The sequence below is a fragment of the Siphateles boraxobius genome, unplaced genomic scaffold (genome assembly GCF_051911475.1).
Source record: "Siphateles boraxobius isolate OS27281-9 unplaced genomic scaffold, OSU_SipBor_1 46, whole genome shotgun sequence".
Classification (NCBI taxonomy): domain Eukaryota; kingdom Metazoa; phylum Chordata; class Actinopteri; order Cypriniformes; family Leuciscidae; genus Siphateles; species Siphateles boraxobius.
Genome location: NW_027509097.1, coordinates 16,036,440 through 16,059,497, shown reverse-complemented (window position 1 = coordinate 16,059,497; position 23,058 = coordinate 16,036,440). Strand labels below are relative to the sequence as shown.

Sequence of the window (23,058 nt, the reverse complement as noted above, 5' to 3'; positions counted from 1 at the left end):
GGTAGCTATCAGCTCTTTATTAAAAGGGTGAACCTCTTTAGGCTCCCATTGTTTTGTACTGATATCTATGTATGCCAAAGAATTGAAATAAAGCCAAACAAATTTTAGTTCTTACACATAAGGCCAGATTCACACACAGCTGAAAAGGCGTGCACTTGGTTATTTCATGGCTCATCATCTTATATTTCATATGCATGCATTTGTAGGAGTTTCCCTTCCAGGCACAAAATTTATGGGATGAGAGTGTTTAAATGAATCATGCAAGGTGATTTACTAAGGTTTGCGCTAGTCAATTTACTGGTATTTGGGGAATTATTTAATCCCCAAAAACCCCTTTCTTAACCCATTTTGTCAAGTCAAGTCAAGTCACCTATTTTCTTCAAGGCTTTCACCTTGGAACCTATTTCATGATTTGCGTTCACGAGCCACCAGGCACTGTTGTTGTGCGAATGAGCGGGCTGGAGCGCGTTAAAGGACAAGTTCGGTATTTTACACTTAAAGCCCTGTTTTAAGATCGTTTCTGATGAAATAGAACGGTTAAGATTGAAATTTGGACAAATGCTGCTGTCCCGAGAAATTTAGGTTTCTGTGTTACCACCCCCCACCTCCACAATGGTTTCATAGGGGCACTGGAAGAATCATTCATAAAACGCATTAAACTTTAGTTTACAAAGACTTGAAACTCACCGAGTGGTCTGGGGTGTTCACTGATATGCTCACACAAAAATCACTGCAAAAGATGCTTTCCAATGAGTTTATGGTTAGGTGTTAGGGTTTGGGTTCGGGTTAGGCGAATAAGTTGACTTGTAGTTTTCCAAGTTACTTCTAGTCAGTAGAATATCTGTTGGGGAACCAACAAAATAAAGTGTTAGCAGATATTAAGCAGACAGTCTATTAATACTCTAATGAGAGGTAGTTGACATGTAGCTACAAAGTTACTTATAGTTAGTAGAATGTCTAAAGTGGACTATCGAAATAAAGTGTTACCCAAAGATTAATTAATGATATTAAGAAGAGGATCTTAGACCTCTGGACGCATCTCTTCCAATAGCTTAGTCGGTATAGGGTCTAACATAGAGGTTGTTGATTTAGATGATTGAACGGGTTTTGACAATTCTTCCTCTCCTATAGCAATGAATGAATGAAATGTTTCCTCAGGGAGACTACAATGGACGGTCTGATGCGATACTGTAGTAGATGGTTGCATAGTTATAAATTTCTCTCTAAAATTATCAATCTTGTAAGTAAAGAAGTTCATAAAGTCACTACTGCTGTGCTGTTTGGAAATATCAGATGTTGGAGCTTTATTTTTCGCTAATTTGGCCACTGTTTCGAATAAATACCTAGGGTTGTGTTTGTTTTCTTCTAAAAGTGTTGAAAAATAAGCAGATCTAGCAGTTTTTAAGGCCTTTCTGTACGCAATCGTGCTCTCTCTCCACAAAATGCAAAAAACTTCTTATTTTGTTTTCTTCCAGCTACGCTCCATTTTTATGGCTCCTTAGAGCCTGAGTGTGCTTGTTGTACCACGGTGTGGGACTATTTCCTTTAAACTTCTTTAATCCTTCGGGGTCGCCGATCACGGCGGCGTGATCAAGTCACATGACCAGTTTAAGACGTCGAAGCATAAAAATGAAGTCACGTTGAGTGCTGCTGTCCACTTCTGTCGAAAGTGCTGGCTTGAAATTCTATTTTACTTTTTGTTTTGTGTTGATAGACCAAGTAAAAACTGAGATATGGGGCCCTATTTTAACGATCTGAAACGCTAGTGTCAAAGCGCAAAGCGCAAGTAACTTTGTGGGCGGATCCCGGCGCTGTTGCTATTCTCCCGGCGGGAAAAATGCCTCTTGCGCCTGGCGCAAATCTAAAAGGGGTTGGCCTGAAGTAGCTTCATTATTCATAGGTGTGGTTTGGGCGTAACGGGAAACAAACCAATAAGAGCTTTATATCACATTCCCTTTAAGAGCATGATGAACGAGGTGCGCTTGTTCCATGGCGCAATACTATTATAACGGTGCATTTACCAGGCGCGCTTCAGAATCGGTTCTCAGCCGAGGAGATCGATGTTCTCGCCAGGGCCGTAAAAGAAAGAGAAGTGACATTGGGGTTGGGACAAACCCACCCAAATTAGCTTCGGTTAAACATGCATATAATAATTTGGGTAAATGTGTAAGCTTTATGCCTATTTTCCCCATCGTCATGGACACAACAATGATTTCTCTCGTGATTTTATATTTTTCCTTATAATAATGTATCATTTGCAAAAAGTTAAATGCATCTGTGTAGATGAGAGAATCACTCTGTTCACACTCTGTATTATGGCCAAGCATGCGCGCTTAAAATAGCATCTGAATGTACGCGCAACGCGCCATTGACTTTAGACTAGGTTTTTTCTGGTCAGTGGCGCAATTGTTTTGTAGAACAGCAAAATAGCATGAGGGAAAGTTTGCGCCGGAACACGCCTCCTCTTTGCGCTGAACCGCCCCTGGGAGCGCCAGTGTATTTCTTAGTTAACCGACGTGTGTCTGTGGAGGGAAAAGTCCGCTTTGCGCGGGTGCAAAATAGGAATGATTCATGCGTCAGTGTACAAAGTCATTTGCGCCGGGTGCAAGATAGGGCCCATGATAATTTAAACTTTAACAAAAAAAATATTGACTCGTTCGTAAAAGAACGCAAGATGGAATGCGACAGGCGTTGCATTTATTCTAATAACTTTGTCGGGTTTTGTCATAAAACAAAACGGAGAAAAATGTGTGAATCTGCTGACTCTGCTCTTCAGGCTGCACATTTTAGGGAATGGAGGAGGAGCCAACTGAGCAAAGAAGCGAAATTGTAAGGCAGGAGATTTACAGAGTAGACAAAGAGAGACATATGTTATATATAGAGAGAGAGATATTATTGCTAGTTTTTGGAAGAGTTTGAGTAGATTTTGAGAGTAGTTTAGGAGTAGTGTAGAAAGTTTAGGTAGTTTAGGAGTAGTTTAGGTAGTTTAGGAGTAGATTTAGATAAACTGTTTTGAGGAGTGGCACAGATAAAAAAAAAAAAAACACCGGATATTTGTTGTAAATAGTTGTATGTATAGTTTGATTTTGTGTTCATTTTACCTTTTGTTTGGTATATTTGCACTATTGAGGAACCCCTCTGTACTGTAATCTGTGTAATTGTACATGAAGTGTTTTTTAGAGTTTCTAAGCAAAAAAGAAAAGAAAAAAAAACGCCTATTGCCACACCTGCTTTTTGCTGTATATAGTTTGATTTTATCTCAATTTTACCTTTTTTTATGTTGTACAGTATTTGCACTATTTGGGAACACTCTGGGAATGCAAGGCCTTAATCGCAATGGAGCAACTGTGTCTAAAGTGCTGGAAAAGAGAGTCAATCATTTCTGTTGCAACATCGAGTTCTTCTAAGCTATCTGGGATGCTGACGAGATTGAACTGATCAGGAAGATAATTTACAAAGCAATCTTTAGTGGCAGAAGTGACAGTTGTACCATATTTATAACACAGACTCGGCTTTGCAACCTTGGCTAAATTAAGTATACATGAGATTAAATAATGATCTGAGATGTCATCGCTCTGCTGCAGAATTTCAACGGCATCAACATTGATTCCATGTGACAGTTTTAGATCTAAAGTATGATTACGACAATGATTAGGCCCTGACACGTGTTGTCTAACTCCAATAGAGTTTAATAGGGAGCCAATGCAGTGTTGACAGAACGGGGATAATATGGTCATACTTTCTGGTTCTAGTGAGAACTCTAGCTGTTGCGTTTTGGACCAACTGGACTTTGTTTATTAACAAAGTTTATTTATTTGCTGGACTTTGTTTATTTATTTACAGATAAATTATTGTCTGTAAATGCTAATCCCAATGCATATTTTTCATTATCTACATAGATATTAAAATCACTAACAATTAGGACTTTATCTGCAGCCAGTACTAACTCTGATAGAAAATCAGCAAATTCTTTGATAAAATCTGTATGGTGCCCTGGTGGCCTTTATACTGTATTTTGTGCCTGTGTTGTTAGTAGATCACCAAATTATTAGCGGTTCTACAGACTCAGGAGGCAAAATGATGTAACAAAGCATTAATTTATTAACAGCCCAGCAAGCAAGTATTGTGTTATGCAGTGTTGTGGGAGAAAGGGGGAATAGGGAGCTGTTCGTTTAATGTTGTAAGAACGTGAAATTGTAGATAGAGCGGGATGGAATTATGGGTAGTGTAGTCCAGAACACGCATGGTTCACGTGTGCAGCGCTGAATAGAGCGGAGCTATAGGTTTACTTGTTTTCCTTGTTGTGTTCAGTGGAGGTGAACCGAGTGTTTGTGTTCACTGCAGCGTTGAGAGTCATGTGGATGCATGCAAAAGTTAAATAAAGTAGTATACTCAGGAAACTTTGTCTAAACTCATCATTTGCACGGACTTGAAGAACTGAACTGTTACGCACACACATACGGCTGCTGAGACGGTGAGCGCCGAAGAGAAAAAGGGTAACATTGGGGGCTTGTCCGGGATCTTGTTCGTCGCATTTGGTGAGTTATATGGACATTCTGAATGGTAAACTGAAGCAGATGTTATCAGAGAGAGAGCAATATGACGGATGCTCGTGAGAGAGCGAGGATGACGAGAAAATACCCTAATACAAATAAGAGCAGTCATTTAAACCCTGCTATGTGAAAAAAAATCTCATTAGCGGATTGGTTAAATTAATTGGATGTTTAAGTGTCAAATAATGGAAGTAAAAATAATCTGTTTAAGCAAAGTTTTGCTCCTTGCCCTCAATCAGCTACAGTTAACAGACCTGCATGTTGCGATGAGCCAAAAATATCACCACAAACAATTAGGGAAACCAACCCTTTCAAAAGTGTTGTGGAAATTGAGTTTACATATGACAGTGGAATTGATACACCATGTGTATCAATTCCAACTATATACAGCAAAACCAATTATCCAAACCAAAAATAAAGTTTGGACTATATACAGCAAAACCAAAACCAAAAATAAAGTTTTTGCTGTATATAGTCCAGGGTCCTGAAATGTTTATTCACACACTGTTATACAGCATGGAGCTATGTGCTCTCTTGGACAGTGGAGCGAGAAGGAATGTGCTTCCTCGTCACTGCTATGAGGCTATTGATGATGGAGTTCCCCCACTTGAACTATCGACAGTACAGGCTCTGCAAGGAATAAGCCCTATAAATGTGTATGTTCTCGGGGAAGTCCACGTGCCGATACAGGTCGGAACCAAGACAGTCAGCGTTAACTTCATTGTAGCCTATGTAACAGAGGACAAAAAAAACATTCTTGGACACCCGTTCCTGGAGCAAGCACGAGCACGACTTGACTTTGGCAGTCAGAAAATTGTACTGTTCGGTGAGAAGATACCTTACTTTGATCCCCAAAACAAACCCAGGGTGCAAGTTATTAGAATAGCACGCACCGCTGTTCTGGAAGCAGGACGCAAATATATCGTGCCAGGAAATGCGCATTTCCGAGAGCATGTGCAGGGCAACGTGTTACTGAGCCCAAGAAAAGGGTTTATGGAGAAACACAGAGTGCTGGTGGCACGGATTGTAATTGATGCTCAACCCAATAAACAAATTCCAATAAGACTGTAAGGGGGCCATTGCTGGGTTTCTACAGCCTGCAAATGTCGTAAAGGTTGCCGACTCTGAGCTGCCAATTGCAAGCCCAACCCCCGCAACTGTTCCAAGTCATTTACAGTCTTTATATACTGAGAGTATAGTGCATCTGGGGAAGTCAGATCAAGAAGAGCTAGTAGAACTCCTGAGCACTTATGGTGATGTTTTCTCGGCTGGACCAACGGACCTTGGTCGCATCAACCTGGTGCAACATGACATCCAAACACAACTTGGTCCGCTGGTAAAACAGCAGCCCCGAAGAATAGCCTTTGAGAAACAGCGCAGTGCAGACGAACAGATCCAGCAGAACCTTGACACTGGTTTAGCTGCCCCTTGCCATAGCAGCTGGGCTTCGCCAATGGTTATGGTACGGAAGAAAGATCAGATGTACAGACTGTGTATGGATTATAGAATTCTGAATGAACGCACTATTAAAGATGCTTACCCCCTTCCACGAATCCAGGATACCCTGGACACTCTGTCTATGGCAAAATGGTTTAGCACCTTGGATCTAGCTTCGGGCTATTGGCAGGTGGAGTTAACTCCAAGGGCATGGCAGGCCGCTGCTTTCTGCAGTAGGAAGGGGCTATTTGAATGGAATGTGATGCCATTTGGCCTGTGCAACGCCCCAGCGACGTTCCAATGCTTATGGATCGTGTCCTGGCTGGACTACAATGGGAAATTTGCCAAGTCTATTTGGATGACATAATTGTTCTGGGGAGGGATGCCAAGGAAATGATTCAGTGCCTAGCTCAGGTATTTGAAAGGTTGCACCAGACCAACCTCAAGTTGAAACCTGCCAAGACCAACCTCAAGTTTAAACCTGCCAAGTGCTGCCTCTTCCGCCGCCAGGTGATCTATCTGGGGCACGTAGTTTCAGAGAAGGGCATCGCCACTGACCCTCAGAAGGTGGAAAAGATTTGAGAATGGCCACAGCCTACCAGTGTTAATGGTAGGCCTACAGGCGTTTTGTCAGAGATTTTGCCACAGTGGCCAAGCTCCTTCATGATCTGTTATGAAAGAATGCCAGATTTCAATGGTCCCCTGAAAGCCATCAAGCATTTGACAAACTGAAGGAGCTACTCACCCCCGCTCCTGTTCTGGGGTATCCTATGGATCATGGCAACCTCATTCTCCATACGGATGCCAGCAATTTTGGAATCAGAGCTGTGTTATCCCAACTCAAACATGGTGAAGAACGCATACTAGCCTATGGCAGTCGAGGATTGACACAAACGGAGCGGAAGTACTGCACCACACGGAGAGAATTGTTGGCTGTAGTGGAGTTCTCAGCACATTTCCATCAAAATCTTTTGGGCAGACCTTTTGTTGTGTGGACAGATCATAGTAGTCTGCAGTGGCTTATAAAAATGAAAGAACCAGAAGGACAGTTGGCTCGGTGGTTGGAAAAGCTTGAAGAGTACGATTTCAAGGTTGTGCATCGGCCTGGGCGCCAACATGAAAGCGCAGATGTGCTGTCCAGGAGGCCATGTCGTTCAAATTGTGCCTGCAGCCTTAATGAACCTTCGTCCAGTAACCCTCAGTTTTGTCATCAGGCAGTTCAGTGTGATTTTGACATCGGACCTGGAAACGATGGAGCTGGAAATGCTAATCCAGAGTTCTGTCCAGTGGGGGTAGTGCAACCTGTCATGACGACAAGTACTGCTCCATTCCTAGGGTGGACTGCTGAGGAACTTCGCTCTGCTCAGGCAACTGACAGCGATATTGCCCCTATCAAAAGGTGGATGGAAGAAGGTGGGGAACGGCCCTCCTGGGGTGATGTGCTGCCCTATGGACCGGCGACTAAAGCTTACTGGAGCCAATATAAGAGATTGTATCTAAAAGATCGCACTTTGGTAAGGCGCTTCTACCTGATTTACATTTACATTTATTCATTTAGCTGACGCTTTTATCCAAAGCGACTTACAATTGCTATATTTCAGAGGTCGCATGCCTCTGGAGCAACTAGGGGTTAAGTGTCTTGCTCAGGGACACATTGGTGTCTCACAGTGGATTCAAACCCGGGTCTCTCACACCAAAGGCATGTGTCTTATCCACTGCGCAGTGGATAAGACCACCGTGCTACTCTCTGCCTTATGGACTGTTCACCCTGTCACGTGGGGCTGGATTATAAAGGCTAGTATCTCAATTGAGAGGAGTTTGCTAACATGGACTGTATGCTCTGTCAAGTGAAGTTGTCTCAGGTTTTAGAAAAAAAAGAGAGAGAAAAAGGAGACAGTATGTTGGATGTGTTTCTGCCTGTTATTTGCACTGTGAAATGTTGATACATTTTCTGTTGTCATGCAAGGGGTGCTGGATTGGTATTATAGTAATCAAAATCCAGAGTGGGGGTAGTGTTGGGGGAGAAAGGGGGAATAGGGAGCTGTCCCTTTAGTGTTGTAAGAACGTAAAATTGTAGTTAGAGTTGGAGGGAATTATGGGTAGAGTAGTCCGGAACACACATAGTTCGCGTGTGCAGCGCTGAATAGAGTGGAGCTATATGTTTCCTTGTTTTCCTTGTTGTGTTCGGTGGAGGTGCACCAAGTGTTTGTGTTCACTGCAGCATTGAGAGTCATGCGGATGCATGCAAAAGATAAATAAAGCAGTATACTCAGGAAACTTTGTCTAAACTCATCATTTGCACGGACTTGAAGAACTGAACTGTTACGCACACACATATGGCTGCTGAGATGGTGAGCGCCGAAGAGAAAAAGGGTAACAGAACTTCTTTGGCGTAGGCCCCGTCCATAGCTCACGATCAGAGGTTAAAGGAATCTGAATTTCCGGACTGAAGACGAAGGCAGGGGAGCAGCCAACCCCCTAGGAGGTATGGGCAGGGACCATGCTGGTGGTGGTGGGGAGGATGGAGGTGAATGTTGGCATCAGCATCTGCGAACTCAGACATGTGTAAGTACCAATCTTTTATTCTACAAGTAATAGAACATGATTTGTTTGATGTGAAGGTAATAAGTGATGTAACAATTGAGTCTTCATGGCAGAACTTACGCTAGAGCTTTCATTTCTGCTTGTTTGCAACCCTATGCTAATTTACTCTTGGTAGATTACGTTGGTCATTATGGAAATTATCCTGTGTTCTCTAATTTCCATGTCGTCATTAGATCAAGTGCAGAACTTTCCACTCCCATCTGCACTTTTATGGAATTGCACTCTCACGCTAATCTGCCCTGTTTAGTAAATCTGGCCTATAGTGTAGTATGATACTTTTAAGTAGACAAATAAACCTTTTACACATTATTATTTGCCTTACAACCAATATGGCCTTCAAATAGCACATAAATGTCCATACCAGCTAGTTGTTGGATTCTTTACTAGGCAAACCCTGATGCAGTTTGTAAGAAATAAAATGCACCATTAGCTGCAATAGCTGCACATATGATGATATAGTGACTGAGGCTACGTCTATATAAAATGCCATTTGAAAAAGGCATTTTTGTTTCAAAACGCTCTCTGTCCACACTAGAGTTTTCAAAAAGTTTCTCATTCACACTGAAATGCCGGAAAAGGCATGTCCACACAACAACGTGAAAACTGCATATTCAAATCTATCCAAAAAGCTCAGTTCTCGCAGGACAAATAAGCAGTCTCAGTGTAGACGGAATATCAAAATGGAGAGAAAAATATGCGTTTTCAAAAGAAAACCTATTAGTGTGGACAAGGCCTGAGAGAGACAGAAGATGATACAAATTGGCCCTATTGTGATTGAACAATCATGTCAGATACTGCTTCTGACCCAGCATGGCTGACTGCCAGAACTGAACCCCTCAGGAAGGTCTCAGTGGCGCTATTCCAGGATGCCCTTTTTATCAGATCTCCCACACTGTCTATGAGACACTGGCCTGTACTTTTTTTCTAAACATACTAGTCTGTTGTGGGAGAAATAAATGTGTGTCACTCTCTGCAACTCACATTCAGTGTGTGAGTGAGACATCATGGCAGCGGGATTCAGGATTGAGTCTGTATGCACCGAGGCAAAGGGTGAAAGCCCAGCAGGACTTCTAGCAAAGCTGGAGGCAATGACTTTAGACGTCTGAGCATAAGCATGGAACATTCTCAAAATCACCCTCAATGAGGACAGTCATGTCGACATGAATGAAAACAACCACCAAAATATTTTTAGTTGTTATCCCCTTAACCACATGAAAGCGCTAGGCTGGTAAACACACCGCATTTGTCATATTCTCTTGATATGAGAGACAGATAATAAGAAAAATCTAGAAAGGAAGCCTCACATACTGATTAACAGGCAAACAGACAATATCTCAAAAGTCCCTTGAGAAGTATATCTCAGAAGTCGAGTCAGTTCACTTGACGGCCATCTTGGTAAAACCACAGCTCAGCCATTTTTTATGTATGCAACACACAAACAAATATGGCACCAATTTTTCCTTTCAGCTATTTTTTTTTGTACGCAGTATAGGCATATAAATGGGATGGGTTAAGAATGGGTAAAGGACAAAATCTTCAAAAAGTTTTTCAAGATTATGTTTCAGTTATATTTTTTTTATAATAAGAGGGTTAATTATCAAATATATTTTATCAACAAAAAAATAAATAATTAAATAGTATTAATTATAATAATTTTAAGCTGTTATCCTATTTAAGTTTTATTATTATTAGTATTTCTACAGAAGCCCCAAAGAAACAAACAAATGAATCCCCTTTAAGTTGAATTATAATAATATACATAATAATATATTATAGTATAGACACTTGATATCGAAATTATTTAACCTCCATTGCAAATCAGGTTTATTAGCAAAGTTAACAGACTTCCAGCTGTTTGCAATGAAAAAATCAAACAAAAGTAATTAAAATAGCTCAACACAACAAATGTTTCAAGTGGTTTCCCCAAATTCAACTGAAAATGCAACTTTCTGCAGTCTCAAAATTATTCAACCCCCTGATATATAACAACCACAACACATATCTGCAAAACAGGTGTTGTCTCAAGCACATCTGATGCCACTTATCAAGGGCTTCACTAGTTGCACCAGGTGTGCTTTAGCTAAAACACATGAAATATCTGAACTGGCTTTACTGAGTGTCACATTTGCCTGCATTTTAGAAATATGGCTAAGTCACAAGAATGGTTGTGTCACAAAAAAGTTAGGAGAAGATATCATCGCCCTTCACAAAAAAGGAACAGGATACAAAAGATAGCGAAGGCACAAAATGTTCCTAAGGACACCATTGGAAGCATAGTTTGCAAATTCAAAGTTAAAGGAACAGTGGTTACACTACCTGGATGGGGCAGAAAAAGGAAGCTATCAACAGCTGCAACCAGATTTCTGAGAAGGCAGGTTCAGAAAAACCCTCAAGTGACTGCAAAAGACCTGCAGCAAGACCTGATGGTAACAGACACTGAGGTTTCAGCTAGCACAGTAAGACGTGTATTAAAGAGATGCAGTTTCCATGCCAGAACTCCAAGCCATACACCACTACTGACCCAAAAGCACAAGAAAAGTGCTCATAATCATAAGCCACAGAAGTTTTGGGCATATGAAGCATAGAAGCATGAAGCATATACTGTGAATAACACTCTGCCTACAGTTAAGCATGGTTGTGGCTCGGTGATGCTCTAGGGCTGCTTTGCATCCTGTGACACTGGAAGCCTGCAGCGTGTGGAAGACAAGATAGATTGAAGTATCAGGAAGTTCTAGGAGAAAACGTCATACTGTCAGTGAGGAAGCTGAAGCTTGGGCGTCATTGGATCTTTCAACAGGACAATGATCCCAAGCATACCTCAAATTCCACCAAGGCTTGGTTGCAGAAGAAATCCTGGAAGATTCTACATGGACATCACAGTCACCTGACTTGAACCTCATATAAAATCTCTGGTGGAATTTGAAGAAAGTGGTTGCAGAACACAAACCCAATAATATTACTGAACTGGAGGACATTGATCATGAGGAATGGGCTAAGATTCCTCAGAAGCGCTGCCAGAAGCTGATATCTGGTTATACATCTTGTTTGCAGCTGGTCATAACAGCAAAAGGGTGTTCTACTAAGTACTAAATATGTTTGCCATGAAGGGGTTATATAATTTTGAGACTGCAGAAGTCATTAAATGTTGCATTTTGAAACATTTGTTGTGTTGAGCTATTTCAATTACTTTTGTTTGATTTGTTCATTGCAAACAGCTGAAAGTCTGTACATTTTGCCAATTAACCTGATTTGCAATGGGGATTGAATAATTTCAATTACAACTGTGAGGAACACAAAATTGCTAGCGAATTCAAAAACACAAATATTTTTTCCCATGACCGTGTCCTCTTAGGGGTTCTGTTTATTTCAAATAATACACTTATTTTGATAAAATACAACAATGTATTTTGAGTAACCCGAACGATCCTAGGAGTTTATTTGTCCGGGGCTATATGCCCCTGGTAGGGTCTTCCAGGGCAAACAGGTTCTAGGTGACAAGTCAGACTAAGAGCGGCTCATAAGCCCATTATGAAGCAGATAACAACAAGGACCGAGATGTCGCCCGGCATGGCGCAGCTGGGGCCCCACCCTGGAGTCAGGCCCGGGGTTGGGGCTCGCATGCGAGCGCCTGTTGGCCGGGCCTCCCCCCATGGGGCCCGGCTGGGCTCAGCCTGGTGGATCGGGTGGCAGTCGAAGGCGGAGGCCTGACGACCAGATCTCTGCACACGGAAACTAGCTTTAGGGACGTGGAATGTCACCTCGCTGGCAGGCAAGGAACCTGAGCTTGTGCAGGAGGTTGAAAGGTACCGACTAGAGATAGTCGGAATCACCTCCACGCACGGCTTGGGCTCTGGAACCACACTCCTTGAGAAAGGCTGGACTCTCTCCCACTCTGGAGTTGCCCACAGTGCAGAGTACCCGCCCCTCTTGGAGTCTCTGGGAGGGGTGCTGGAAAGTGCTCCGACTGGGGACTCCGTCGTTCTACTGTGGGACTTCAACTCCCACGTTGGCAGCGACAGTAACACCTGGAGAGACGTGATAGGAGGAACAGCCCTCCTGATCTGAACCTGAGCGGTGTTCTGTTATTGGACTTCGGTGCTAGTCACAGCTTGTCCATAACGAACTCCATGTTCAAGCATAAGGGTGTCCATTAGTGCACATGACACCAGGACACCCTAGGCTGGACATGGATGATCGACTTTGTGGTTGTTTAATCTGACCTCCGGACATATGTCTTGGACACTTGGGTGAAGAGAGGGGCGGAGCTGTCAACTGATCACCACCTGGAGGTAAGTTGGATCAGATGGCGGGGGAGGAAGCTGGACAGATCCGGCAGACCCAAACGTACTGTGAGGGTCCGTTGGGAACGATTGGCAGAGTCCCCTGTCAGAGAGATCTTCAACTCCCACCTTCGGTAGAGCTTCGACCAGACCCCGAGGGAGTCTGGAGATATTGAGGATGCACCTCCATTGTCGACACGGCCGGAGCTGTGGCCGTAAGGTCTCCGGTGCCTGTTGAGGCGGCAATCCCCGAATCCGGTGGTGGACATCGGAAGTAAGGGATGCCGTCAAGCTGAAGAAGGAGTCCTATTGGGCCTGGCTGGCTTGTGGGACTCCTGAGGCAGCTGACAGGTACCGGCAGCGCAAACGGGCTACCGTCCGGGTGGTTGTGGAGGCAAAAAATCGGGCTTGGGATGAGTTCGGTGAGGCCATAGAGAAGGACTATCAATTGGCCTCAAAGAGATTCTGGCAAACCGTTCAGTGCCTCAGGAGGGGAAAGCAGTGCCCTACCAACACTGTTTACAGTGGAGCTGGGCAGCTGTTGACCTCGACTGGGGATGTCGTCAGACGGTGGAAGGAATACTTCGAGGATCTCCTCAATCCCACCGACACGTCTTCCTTTGAGGAAGCAGAGGCCGGGGGCTCACCCAAGTCTCTGGATGTTGTGGGGCTGTCTTGGCAGACACGTCTCTGCAAATTCGTGTGGCGGTCAGGGACAGTACCTCTGGACTGGCAGACTGGGGTGGTGGTCCCTCTTTTTAAGAAGGGGGACCGGAGGGTGTGTTCTAACTACAGTGGGATCACACTTTTCAGCTTCCCTAAGGGCTGTCCAGTCCCGGTAAGACCGGAGCAGGAACTTGGTTCGCATAGCCGGCAGTGAGTCAGACTTGTTCCCGGTGCATGTTGAACTCCGGCAGGGGTGCCATTTGTCACCCGTTCTGTTAATAATTTTCCGGTTCTGTTCATAAAAAACAGCCAGGGGCCGAAGGGTGTCCGGTTTGGAGACCACACGATTTCGTCTCTGCTTTTTGTGGATGATGTTGTCATGTTGGCCCCATCAGACCAGGACCTTCGGCATGCACTGGGATGATTAGCAGCCAAGTGCAAAGTGGCTGGGATGAGAATCAGCACCTCCAAGTCCGAGGCCATGATTCTCAGTCGGAAAAGGGTGGCTTGCCTGCTTCAGGTTGGTGGTTACTGCCTCAAGTGGAGGAGTTAAATTATCTTGGGGTCTTGTTCACCAGTGAGGGAAGGATGGAACGGGAGTTTGAAAGACGGATCGGTGCAGCTTCTGCAGAAAAGTGGTCGATGTACCGGTCTCTCGTGGTGAAGAAGGAGCTGAGCTGCAAGGCAAAGCTCTCGATTTACCGGTCAATCTAAGTTTCTACTCTCACCTATGGTCATGAGCTGTGAGTGATGACCGAAAGGACGAGATCCCGGATACAGGCGGCCGAAATTAGCTTTCTCCACAGGGTGGCTGGGCAGTCCCTTAGAGATGGTGAGGAGCTCGGTCACTCGGGAGGAGCTCAGAGTAGAGCCGCTGCTCCTCCACATCGAGAGGTGGCTCGGGCATCTGTTCCGGGTGCCTCCTGGATGCCTGGACGCTGGAGGGATTATGTCTCCTGGCTGGCCTGAGAATGCCTCGGTATCCCCCCGGAAGAGCTAGAGGAAGTGTCTAGGGTGAGGGAAAGTCTAGGCGTCTCTGCTTTTACCTGGCCCCGGATAATTGGAAGAAGATGGTATGGTATGGTAACAATGGTGTAATATTTTACTTCCATAGCTTAAACAAATTCCAAGGCCGGTCCAGTAAACATGAAAATAGAAAAAGCAAACATGTAATCAGTTCTTAAAAGAGAGAACTTTAAACCCTACAGCTGCCATATTGAACATTAACATTTCTCACATTAACTCGTATTCCGTATTTTCCATTTATACTGCATCTGAGTCCTCCCAAAAAGACCAAAAATGCTCACCCATATCATGGACATATTGGGAGAGGGGGACAGCTGTTCAGCATTGTCCTACCCAATGACTGATACATGTGAGCTCCCAAGAGAGACCATATAATGTTTGTCTTCTAGTTTGAGTTGAGTTTTACTCTCCTCAAGAGAATTCCAAAAACACTAGGATGGGATGTAAACGGAGATGGCTCAGGAATGGCTGATCCCATCCAATTGCACTGCTATCTGTTTCCCTGCTCCACTGCAAATGCTTTTTCTGTCTTCCCTGGAAGAAGTCATCACCAGGGTGACTATATTCTCATGCCTTTCTGATGTGTTGTTTTTCTTAGGCCGTGGTGGCCTACTGCCGCTGGCATCAGCCGGCCAAAGGCCAGTGCGCTTGATCTTATCACAGTCCCTTGTTGGTTAAAGGGTGTTGGACAGAATTAGAGAGCACACTAGGGATACAAGTGAAGGCCGTAGGAAATAGAACAATAATGGAGTGTCAAGGATTTGAAGAACACAGCACCCAGGAGGACACAGGGATACAGGAAAGGGTTCGGGAACTCTAGGACAAAGCCAACATAACCGCAGTCCTGTGAATGCCAAGAGTTGTTAACATATTTATTGTTTAATGTGACTAGTGTAATGGATTTAAAGTGCTTCCAGTGTGTAGAGAAAACATATTGAGATGACTGCCTGCTACACCAACTGTTTGTTGACTTCCAGCAGATGCTAAATGACAGTATTGATCAAATATGACAATATGCTGATTTTCAGCCTCGGGACTCTCAGCTCCAAACCACTAATGTTATACTGATATGCACTGCCATAGCTACAGATCTTTACCCTTACTTTTTCAGCAAAACATGGAAGGGATGTGGTTTTTATGGACAGTACTGCTTTGATTAAATGCCCTATGACAATATGTCAAATAAAATAAAAAATGAACCAAGGACATTAAATTGAACAAAAGTGACAGTAAAGACTTTTACATTGTTGTAAAAAAATATATTTCAAATAAATGCTGTTCTTTTAAACTTTCCATTCATCACAGAATCATGAAAAAAGTATCACAAGTTAAATAATATTAAGAAGCTCAGCAGCATTGATAATAATAATAAATGTTTATTGAGCACAAAATCAGCATATTAGAATGATTTCTGAAGGATCATGTGACACTGAAGACTGGAGTAATGATGCTGAAAATTCAGCTTTGCTACCAGAGGAGTAAATACTATCTTAAAATATAATTTCACAATATTACTGTTTTACTGTTTTTTTTAATCAAATAAATGCAGCTTTGGTGTGTGTTTAAGAGACATTGACCCCAAACCCTTGACTTGTAGTGTATTTATAAATTTAAAAATATTAATTGTACTTCCTAAAATTCAATTGGGAATTTCAAATTCTAGTTCCTGTCACCTCAAATCAAATATAAGAATTCAATGGTAAATATAAAAGCATTCTTAATTCAATCCTGAATGACATCCCTATTGTATCTAATGTTTGGGTAAATGATTACTCTTGTCTCCTCACAGGACTCTGCAGGAGTTGCTGAAGCAGCCAGGAGGGGAGGTGAGTCCTGTGGATGGACCATTGAGCAGCACCACATCTGTTAGTGCAAATGGCATCTCTGCCAGGATGCTTCGCAGCCGCAGTGGTGAGATCACTTCCTCTGCTGTTCTCCCTACAAAAAACAAAAAACAAAACAAAACCTGCTATAGATTCTGCATTTATGGATGCATCACTTTTGTACATGTCTGTTCGCACAGCTTCCCAACGGGGCTCACTTCCCATGAGTATTGCATGACAATGTACACTGTGAATCATTGGCTTACAGCTGCTCACTTCTTTCTGTTCTTGTTGATAGCAAAAAACAACAAATATTTGTTTGTTTGTTTGTTTATTGTTTAACACCAGGTACCTTGGCTATATTCATGATGAGAAAAAAGTGAAAGACAAGTAAAAAATAAAAAGTTAAGTAAAAAAATATGAAAGGTTTATCTTTAAGAGAAAATATCTTTCTAACATGTACAAGTACCCTGATGTCGTTCCAAACCTGTATGACTTTCTTTCTTCATGGAGCATTGGACCCCACTGACTTTCAAAACATTTAAATAAATAAATAAATAGATAGATAAACTCCTAAATAAATAAGATATAAAAATATATTTACATATATTTTTGCATATACACAATCTTTTTAATGGCTGATGAAAATTAAGCTTTTCTTTAAATTATTTAGTAATATTACATTATAATATATATATATAGAGAGAGAGATATCATTCTGCCTCTAGCTATCCACGCGAATGCATGGGCAATGCTTCCCGGGGTATCAGAATGGGTGTTGAACACTATAAAGAGAGGCTATTCGCTACAGTTCGCTCGACGTCCCCGCCGTTGCACGGCACGTGTCGAAACCACGGTGGACAACGAAGTATCTCATCTACTTCGAACCGAAATAGCGAAACTACTGAGCAAAGGGGCTATAGAACCTTAATCTCAGGCTCAGAGCGAAGGGGGTGTATACAGCAGATATTTTCTGGTACCGAAAAAAGACGGGGGTCTCAGACCCATTCTAGATCTGCGACAATTGAACAAAGCGCTTCTGAAACGCAAGTTCAAAATGCTGACAACCAGCAAAATCCTCGCGCACGTGCGCCAGGGAGACTGGTTCATGTCAATAGATCTGAAAGACGCCTATTTCCAAATACAGATTGCGTCACGTCACAGGCGATTCTTGAGATTCGCCTTCGAGGGCCAGGCATATCAATACACAGTCCTACCGTTCGGCCTGTCCCCAGCACCCCGTATATTCACGAAGTGCATGGATGCGGCTCTCGCACCCCTGAGACTTCAGGGCATGCGAATTTTGAACTACTTGGACGACTGGTTGATTCTAGCTCGATCACGATCAGAGCTCATAGAACACAAGACCGTTTTACTCGAGCATCTCGAGAATTTGGGTCTCACAGTCAATTGGGCGAAGAGTTCGCTGTCTCCCAGCCAGAAAATCTCTTTTCTGGGAACAGTGATGGACTTGCTGTCTATGACAGCACGTCTGTCACCGGAGCGAGGACTGAACATTCAGCGCGCCGTGAAATCCTTCCGCCGCGGCTCTATAGTCCCGCTCAAACGGTTTCAGAAAATGCTGGGCCTCATGGCCTCAGCATCCTCAGTACTTCAGCTGGGCCTGCTTCGCATGCGCCCACTGCAGTTATGGCTGAAAGCACGAGTTCCGCCCGGGGCTTGGGCCGCTGGTTTGTTTCGCCTCAGGGTCGACAGGATATGCGTCTCGGCTCTGAAACCTTGGAAAAAAGCCGACTGGTACAAGTCAGGCGTGAGTCTGGGGACTCCCTCGAGTGTGATGGTGGTGTCCACGGATGCCTCCACCTCGGGATGGGGAGCGCTGCTCGAGGGCAGACCGTTCTTTGGCCAGTGGTCAGAACAGGAGAAGCTCCTAAACATAAACTGTCTAGAAATGCTGGCAGTAGACAACGCGCTAAGGCCCTTTTTTATCCCCAGATAAAAGGCTGCCACGTCTTAGTCGGTCGGACAACATGTCAGTGGTGGCGTACATAAATCACCAGGGCGGCGTCAGGTCCCGAAGCCTTTACAGGCTGACGAAACGCCTCCTGGACTGGGCTCAGCACAACCTGCTTTCACTGAAAGCAGCGCATGTGCCTGGTCACCTGAATCTGGGACCAGACAGACTGTCCAGAAACAATGTCCCAGCAGGGGAATGGTCGCTGCACCCGCAGGCGATCCAACTGCTGTGGGAGACATTCGGCAGAGCGCAGGTGGACCTGTTCGCGTCCCAGGAAAACGCTCACTGTCCGAACTTTTTCTCCAAGAGCAGGGATGCGCTGGCCCACGTATGGCCCCGACGCCCACTCTATGCTTTTCCCCCCGTCTCGCTCCTGCCTCAAGTGCTGGAACGAATCAGGGAAAATGGATGCCCAGTGCTGCTCGTGGCTCCGCTATGGACGAACCAAACCTGGTTCCCAGTCCTGATGCAGCTGACCAGCACTGCCCTGTGGCCGATACCGGTGAGGAGAGACCTCCTCTCTCAGGCAAAGGGCTCGATTTGGCATCCTCGCCTGGAGTTATGGTCCCTACATATGTGGGCCATCAACGGGTACCCGCTAACCTCCTGGAGGGAGTGTTAAACACGATCACGCAGGCTAGGGCCCCGTCTACTAGACGGCTCTACTCCTCGAAATGGTCAGTGGTCTCTACCTGGTGTCAAGCTCAGGGCTTTTCACCCGTAGACTGCGGGGTTACGGAAGTGCTCTCCTTCCTTCAGGAGCTGCTGGATAAGGGTAGAACCCCGTCCACGCTCAAAGTATACGTGGCGGCCATAACGGCGTTTGCAAAACCGACGTCTGGCCAGTCACTGGGGAAAAACAACCTCGTCGTGCGATTCCTCAGGGGAGCTCGGAGGCTGAATCCTTCCAGGCCTCCCTCAGTCCCTATGTGGGACCTTTCTATGGTTCTGGAAGCCCTGAAAGGTGCCCCATTCGGGCCAATCCATTTGTCAGACATGAAGCACCTGTCTTTCAAAACGGTATTTCTTGTGGCTCTTGCTTCAATAAAGCGCGTGGGGGACTTACAAGCGCTTTCAGTAAGCGCGTCCTGTATGGAGTTTGGGCCTAATGACTCAAAAGTCATACTCAAACCAAGGCACGGGTACGTGCCAAAATCCCTCAACACACCGTTCAGGGCCCAGGTTATTTCCCTGTGCGCCCTCCCGGTGAACAATGAGGAGGCGGATGCTAATCTCCTTTGCCCCATCAGGGCGCTGAGAGCTTATGTGTCCCGCTCGTCTGTCTTCAGGCAGACCGAGCAGCTCTTTGTTTTGTTTGGCGGACACTCCAAGGGACTGGCCACAACCAAACAGAGCCTATCCAGATGGATAGTTGATGCCATATCGCTGGCTTACACTTCTAAGGGCCTGCAGTGTCCTTTGGGTGTCAGAGCGCACTCCACGAGAGGCGTGGCCTCTTCGTGGGCGTGGTCTAGTGGGATTTCCTTGCATGATATCTGTATGGCGGCGGGCTGGGCCTCGCCGTCTACATTTATAAGGTTCTATAACCTAGAGGTTCCCGCCTTACAGGCCAAGCTGCTGTCGGTCTAGAATTCAGTAGAATAGCCCGTACTTTTGCCCAGTTCAGGCTGAACGCGTTCACCCTGTCTGCGGGATATACTGTTGACATAACTAGCTCCTATGGGATGCTATTTCATGGGGAATGATGCTGGTAGCCTCTCTTCTCCGACTCTCTGTGAGTCTACGGTGATTATGCACTATATGAGCCCCGGGCTACTGCCCTTGGGACTTTGGTGTCGGATCCCAGTACGCACGGCGTCTTACATTGTGTTCCCCATAGCGTAAGATATTACGCAGTACGAGAGATACTCTCGTAAGAGAACGTACTCGGTTACTAACGTAACCTCGGTTCTCTCTAGAGAGGGAACGAGTACTACGTATCTTACAGCTTACAGCTATCTTACAGTATCTACGTGCATACAACAGCGCTGGTTCGCTTCAGCGATGAAAACCAGTTTGTATCAGCCTGTCGAGCGTATTTATAGGCCAAGGCCACGCCTATTCTGGCGGGACGCGAAGAAATGGGCGCGAAGCACCCCCATTGGATGTCACGTCACGCAGGGCCTCTCTCGATAGGCTTGCTGCTGTTGCCGCAGGGCAGCCAATAGGCGCGCGAGCCGTCTTGCCTATGTCTGCACGCTGCCGCACAGCGTTTTACATTAATCAAAATTAGGGCTGTCAGATAAACGCGTTATTAACGGCGTTAACGCAAACCCATTTTAACGGCGTTAATTTTTTTATCGCGCGATTAACGGTCTTTTTGGCCTAGCAAACTTTGTAGTTTTTTTTCACATGCTTTTGCAATAGGACGCGGCATGGACGTTTTGAAAGCGCAAGCGGATCTAGCTAGACCGGAAACAAAACAACAGGCACGCCGCACACACTTGTTTGGGCTTGCGAGCCGGATGCACGAGCGCGAATCTCTCTGCTCGCGCGTGGAATATAATGTGCCGAGCACGAATCTCTCTGCTCGAGTCGCGCGCTCTCAGATACACGCTGCTCTTGTTAGAATTTTCTCTGGGCTCGCTAGGACAATATGTGCCTGCACTTAAAACGTGTTCAGTGCAATCGCGAATCTCTCCACTTCCCCAGCTAACAATTTTAGGTTATAAGAACGTTTTCATAACGTTCCCATTAAGTTATAAAAACGTTATTTCTGAATGTTATAGGAACGTTCAAAACGTCCAGTTTTGAGTGGATGACGAGCGCGAGACACCGAAATGGATGCCAATAAGATTCTGAATGGAACGTTTACTTTTAAAAAGTTGCCAAATGGTTCCATTGACGAGACCAAAGTGATCTGTGTGTTTTGTCGTTGTGAACTGAGCTATCATCATCGCAGCACGTCCAGTCTGAAATACCACTTGATGATGGCCAAACACACACACACACACACACACACACACACACACACACACACACACACACACACACACACACACACACACACACACACACACACACACACACACACACAGCTGATGCGATTTCTCCGCCCCCTCGTCAATATCAGGACCTCGTCAGTATTTCTTTCACCCTTTTATTGATGGACAGTGTTACATTGTGTGAGAGATTATTTGCTCCAAGTAAGAATGTTTTAGTGTGAAATTGAACACAATATATGCCAATGTTGTTTTCAATAAAAAAACATTTGCACAAAGCAAGCCAATCCACTTTTCCATGTTAATAAGAGCATTAAAATGAGAAAAAATAATGGGACAAAAAGAAATCAAGAGACATTTAGAATAGATAAAAATGTGCGATTAAATGCGATTAATCGCGAGTTAACTATGACATTAATGCGATTAATCGCGATTAAATATTTTAATCGTTTGACAGCACTAATCAAAATTAAAGGATAATTTTTGGCTTCAATATCTCGTGGAAAAGAGGTTTTCCCCATAGCGTAAGATATTACGCAGTACTCGTTCCCTCTCTAGAGAGAACCGAGGTTACGTTAGTAACCGAGTACGTTTTCTCCCCCATAATTTCTCCTCAAGAGCCAGAGGAAAATAAATCTATAACCTCCTTTTCTTACTCATCTTTAAACACGCAAGGTCGTCTCATCTGCGATTGCACTGGGTGGATTTACACGGGCGTGAGACACAGCGGGCTTCAGACCGACAGTTGATGTGGGGTTTATGCTGATATCCAGCGTCTGTGCCAGGCTTAAGCAGCAAACGTTCCTCTGCTCTTTATGAAAGGGATTTAAGTTTCGCTCCACAGTGCTTAGAGGGTTTAGCGATGTGACTGTACACATCTCACTTCGTACTTTCTGCGTCCTTAGTAATAGTGTGAGGATTATAGTGCTTGTGCTGTTTTTGGTCTTGGTCTGGGAAGGTGACATTTAATGTCACGGTTCAAAAGACATGTCTTCACGTTGGCTTTTATCTGGGGTTAAATTTGGAATATTACACGGCCACAGTGCCTGGGAGAATAAGTGTGATAAGCACAAGATGGTTCAAGGGCCTGAGGCTGTGTAATCACAAGATGCCTGGAAAGAGATGTTGGATATTGTGGCACCAATGCAGTATGTTGTATATTAGCTGAAGCTGAAGCAACAGCCCCTTTCATACAGTCAACATGAAATCAAAATCAACCATATTTACTTAATTGAAGCAGAAATTCCTGGCCCTATTGAGAATAATTCATAAGATGATGAATTTAAAAAAGTAGAAGTAAAACCTGCTATAATATCTATAAGAAGATATTTTGAATAATGTCAGTAACCAAACAGTTGATGGACTTTTACTTTTACTTTACTAGTACTTTTTTTCCTACTATGGAAGTTAGTCGGGCCCATTAACAGTTTAGTTACGACATTATTCAAAATGTCTTCTTTTGTGTTCAGCAGAAGAAAGAAATTAATACAGGTTTGGAACAACTTGAGGCTGAGTATTTCATTGAGGTCAGAGACAGGTCTTTCAGACAGAATTTTCATTTTGGGTGAACCCAGGAGTGTATCATGCTTTCAATGTTTTCCTCAAATTTTTTTCTCTTCATTCTCTATCTTACCAAGATGCCCGAAGACACAAATATTGTATTTTCTGTAATTTTGCAAGAATATTATGGCATAGGTAAAATACATTTACCCCATTTTCACCTTTGAAAAAAATTAAAACTTAAATAAC

At 44.2% G+C, this 23,058-nt stretch overlaps 1 protein-coding gene across 1 annotated transcript in view; it reads left to right on the top strand.

Annotated features, from left to right (window-relative positions):
• Positions 1-23,058, top strand: part of shisa8b (shisa family member 8b) — a 49,248-nt gene that overhangs the window by 5,752 nt on the left and 20,438 nt on the right. Inside the window, exon 2 of the mRNA XM_077201031.1 lies at positions 16,356-16,477. Coding sequence (XP_077057146.1) covers positions 16,356-16,477 — 122 coding nt within the window. The remainder of the gene's footprint in view (positions 1-16,355; positions 16,478-23,058) is intronic.